The sequence below is a fragment of the Panthera uncia genome, chromosome A2 (genome assembly GCF_023721935.1).
Source record: "Panthera uncia isolate 11264 chromosome A2, Puncia_PCG_1.0, whole genome shotgun sequence".
NCBI classification, from domain to species: domain Eukaryota; kingdom Metazoa; phylum Chordata; class Mammalia; order Carnivora; family Felidae; genus Panthera; species Panthera uncia.
Genome location: NC_064816.1, coordinates 75660611 through 75665348, shown reverse-complemented (window position 1 = coordinate 75665348; position 4738 = coordinate 75660611). Strand labels below are relative to the sequence as shown.

At 46.3% G+C, this 4738-nt stretch overlaps 1 protein-coding gene across 1 annotated transcript in view; it reads right to left on the bottom strand.

The window, feature by feature from the left end:
* EFCAB10 (EF-hand calcium binding domain 10) overlaps window positions 1–4597 on the bottom strand; it is a 10589-nt gene extending 5992 nt beyond the window's left edge. Inside the window, exon 1 of the mRNA XM_049642807.1 lies at window positions 4450–4597. Coding sequence (XP_049498764.1) covers window positions 4450–4558 — 109 coding nt within the window. The 5' untranslated portion in view covers window positions 4559–4597. The remainder of the gene's footprint in view (window positions 1–4449) is intronic.
* Window positions 4598–4738: the final 141 nt, after the last annotated feature.

Sequence of the window (4738 nt, the reverse complement as noted above, 5' to 3'; positions counted from 1 at the left end):
AATTAAAAAAAAATGTTTTGAAAGTGCTTACAACAGAAATAATAGATATAACTTTTTAAAAGATTTTTATTATTTTTATTTTTTAAATGGTTTATTTATTTATTTTGAGAGAGAGCGAGCTCATGCACAATTAGGGGAGGGGCAGGGGGTGGGGCGGGCAGAAAGAATCCCAAGCAGGCTCTTCACTGTCGGTACAGAGCCTGACAAGGGGTTTTGATCCCACGAACCATAAAATCATGACCTGAGCCAAAATCAAGACTCGGATGCTTAACCAACTGAGCCACCCAAAGCACCCCTAAAGATTTTATTTTTAAAATTTTTTTTTTCAACGTTTTTTATTTATTTTTGGGACAGAGAGAGACAGAGCATGAACGGGGGAGGGGCAGAGAGAGAGGGAGACACAGAATCGGAAACAGGCTCCAGGCTCCGAGCCATCAGCCCAGAGCCTGACGCGGGGCTCGAACTCACGGACCGCGAGATCGTGACCTGGCTGAAGTCGGACGCTTAACCGACTGCGCCACCCAGGCGCCCCATAAAGATTTTATTTTTAAGTAATCTCTCCACCCAACATGGGGCTTGAACTCACACCCCCAAGATCAAGCGTCGCAGGCTCCACCAACTCAGCCAGGCAGGTGGCCCTAAAGAAATAACTTTAAAACATGAAGGGAAGATCCAAAGGTTACTAACCCCCTAAGTTACATCAATGTCAGCTGATAACAATCAGTTCTTCAAGGGGGACAAACCTCAAGTTCCACATCTTAATAATCGCAGCTAACGTTTATCGAGCCCTCTCTACGTGCCTAGTATTCCTCATAACAGTCCCTTGCCAAGGCCCAGAGCTAGGATGAATCCAGGCAATGTGCCTCCCAAAGCTGTGGGCTTTACTGCGCTCCACTGACTTAAATATACGAACCATCTGGAACGCCCAAACCTAGTTCACCATGACGGTTTCTACTGAACTTTTCTTCTCCATCACTCTCAGATATATCTTATCCTCACTTACGATTCCACAGCAGCATCTCTCATCTGGGTTACTACAACTGCCTCCTGTTTAAAAATGAAATTCTAATTTTAGAATGCTTAGGCACCCCCTAAGCATGTATACTCGCTCCTTCCATAGCACAGAATGGTCACTGCAAAGTGGCTGTGCAGCCAGAGGCTCTGTTTCCCAATACAGTCTAGGCGATGCCACGTTTTCCTACCACATGACTTCAGGTTATGCTAGGATTTGGCGTTAAATGAGTTATGAAAATCTGCAGGTTTGCAGGGCTTTTAGAATTTTGGAGTTGAGGATGTGGGATTGTGGACCTGCTCCCTCGATATAACAACCCAATCAAACTGTCTAGTCTTATTTTCCATAAATCCCTTACAATCCAGGGTTTTGACACTGGGATGCCAGAGGCTTCATAAGGACCCAAGACAAATACAGTATTTCTTCCTGAGAATCAATCCTACTCTGATAATATGAAATATTTACATTAAGAAACAGATATGTCTTGGGGCACCTGGGTGGCTCAGTCGGTTGGGTGTCTGACTTCGGCTCCGGTCATGATCTCACCGCTTGTGAGTTCAAGCCCCACAGTCGGGCTCTGTGCTGACAGCTCAGAGCCTGGGGCCTTTGCAGATTCTGTCTGTCTGTCTGTCTGTCTGTCTCTCTCTCTCTCTCTCTCTCTCTCTGCCCCTCCCCTACTCACAGTCTCTCCCTGTCTCTCAAAAATAAACATTTAAAAAAATAAAATAATAATAATAAAAAGAAACAAATATATCTGTAGAAAAATGAAACTTGGGCATTTTTAGGGTAAAACAAGTGACTCCAAAGAAATGTGTTATTCAGCATCAGGCTAAGGTCTCAGACACCAAAGGTACAAGTCCCCTCTCCTCTGCCATTAGGGGGCCTTGTGCAGGGAACTTTGAAGGGCACTGATATGCATTCTGAACGCCAGCCAAACCCTCCTTAGCTTTTCCTCAGTGTTTCTTCACCTGTCCTTTTCTCCGCCCTACCTCACCCCCTTTGGCATTTGTAGAGATGTTTCAAGAAGTTCATATTGTTACACATATTGTTACAGATAACAGCATCTCAGTTTCTTAACACTGATCATTATTTAAATTATGATTATATGGGGCGCCTGGGTGGCTCAGTCAGTTTAAGCGTCTGACTTCGACTCAGGTCATGATCTCTCAGTCCGTGGGTTCCAGTCCCACATCGGGCTGTGCTGACAGCTCAGAGCCTGGAGCCTGCTTCGGATTCTGTGTCCCCCTCTTCCTCTCCGCTCCCCAGCTCACGCTCTTTCCCTGTCTCTAATAAATAAATAAACGTTAAAAAAATTTAAATTGTGATTGTAATGGGGATTATGGTATTAATGTATAACTACTCCCAGACTCCCTCTTCCTTATCCTCTGCTGCTAAGAGAATTTGTCTATATCTGAGATTCTCTTCCCCCCACCCTGCCTTCCACAGAATTCTGTTTTTGCCAGATGGGTTCAAAGCCTTTTAAATTAAAGGAGAAAAATCAATCCTTGAGATACTCTACTGGTTGACACAATAAAGAGCTAGAGAGAAAAAGGGCAGGAAAGAAGGAGGAGACAGAAAAAAAATCTACAAATTAAAAAAGACCACAAAGCACCTAGTACAGTGAATTAGAAACAAACAAACAAAACAACCCCCCTTTAAGGCATATAAACATTTAGAACACCAGGGATAAAGTAAAAAGACAAACCTAAAGACTTCCAGATGAAGAAAACATGCCTTATATTAAACAGAACAAGAATCTGACGACATCATGATATCAGACTCTTCAGAGCAACAGTGGCAATTAGAAGACAATGGACAACGCCCTCCAAGTTCTGAGGGCAGTATTTTCTAACCAAGAATTGTATCCACCCTGGTTATCATCATGTTTGAGAATAGGATGAGACATTTTCATATATGCTCCAACAAAGCACAGCCTCTTAGAGAGCCGCTCACTAGAGGATGTTCCCCTAGAGAAAGGGGAAAAAAGCAAAAAAAAAAAAAAAAAAAAAAGGAGGAGCCCCAGGCACCACAAAACAGCCTTTAGGGGCACCTGGGTGGCTCAGTCGACTAAGCATCAGACTTCGGCTCACGTCATGATCTCACAGTTCATGGGTTAGAGCCCCATGTGGGCTCTGTACTGACAGCTCAGAGCCTGACGCCTGCTTTGGATTCTGTGTCTCCTTCTCTCTCTCTGCCCCTCCCCTGCTGGCGCTCTCTCTCTCTCAAAAATAAAAAAAAAATTTTTTTTAATTAAAAAAAAAAAAAAAGAAAGCAGGCTTTAAGTGCAGGAGACAGGTGAAGTGGATTAGGATCAAAGTGAGGGAAAACCCTGAATCACAGCTGAACAGCAGGGCAGTTGAGTGATCATCCAGACTGGAGCAGGCAGAGAGCTGGGGGAGGCCCTGGGGGTGTGGACTGCTGGATGAACGTAAATGTACTGGGAGGACATCCATGCTTGTGACAGCAAGGGGATATCGATGAATTGGCGACAATTGCAAAGACAATTTAAGTAAACATTTAAAATGTATTAATTTCAGGGACAACAAAGGAAATACAATCATAGCATACTACGTGGATTAGCTGTGGATATTTGCCTAATAATAATAATGTGATACTGATCACACCAAAATTGAATTCTAACTTTCTTGGGAAATTGGAGATGAGTGGGAACAGGTGTGAGTGCGTGTGTGTGCGCGAGCGTGCACACGTGGGTGCAGGTGTGTAAGAGTTAAAGTTTCATCTTCCATAGTATAAAGCTAAACCTAAACCTAGGGTGCGGGGGCACACTAGTAAGTAGCAGTGCAAGTCTGTTAGAAATATCAAGGTAAATAGCTAAACGAATGGGAAATCATTTCGTCTGTAGAATGGGAATCTGGGACATGGAGGGAAATGCCGTTATTCATGATAAGCCTTGGAGTGGCTTTTGATTTTTAAACCCCATACGTATACTTTTATAAAAACCAAAATGAAACATATGTTGGTTGCCAGGCATAGGGCTAATTTGTATACTACTCATTTAATCTCTCCCACGTGTCCATAAAATGGGTACTATTATCCCCATTTTCCAGAAGAGGAGACTCAAGGGCAGGCTTGCGCCCACACGCACGTAGTACTAAGTAGGCCCCTCCTCGAAGCCTCTCTCCCACCGGCCACGAGCCTCCACCTGTGTGAGCCCCGCGCACCTGGCTAGTGGTGGGCACACAGAAGCCGTTCAGGAAGTACTTGTTTGAGGACCACAGCGTTAGTTGGCAGAACGGCTCAAGTCGCCGAGATATAGGGGAGAGTGTGCGCGTGGAGGTGGGGGTACTGGAGAGGGGAGCCGGCCGGTGGCCGCGCGGGCGCGGAGGGATGGCTGTACTGGGAATTTCTGGCAACCGCTCCGCGCCGGGAGGCGGAGGCGGTGGGACAGAAAGCCGAGCGGTGAGAAAGACTCTTACCTGGCCGGAAAAAGAGCAGGGTGCTGGTGAGATAGTTCAGTAACTCCATAATCCGATGTTTTTCCAAATAATCCCTGGCCTCCTGCTCTCTGCTGCCGCGGGCCTGCATGGCTCTGCGTGGCGCCGTTGCTAGGCGACCCGGCAGCGCCTGGCCGTTCGGCCCCGCCCCCTGCGCCCGACGCGGTCACGTGACGCGCCTCTCTTGAAGGCGACCTGGACGGGGAGTTCTACACTTCACCACCAGGAGGAAGCTGGGGGCACCGATGGGGTGGGGCCTATGCGGAGGCTG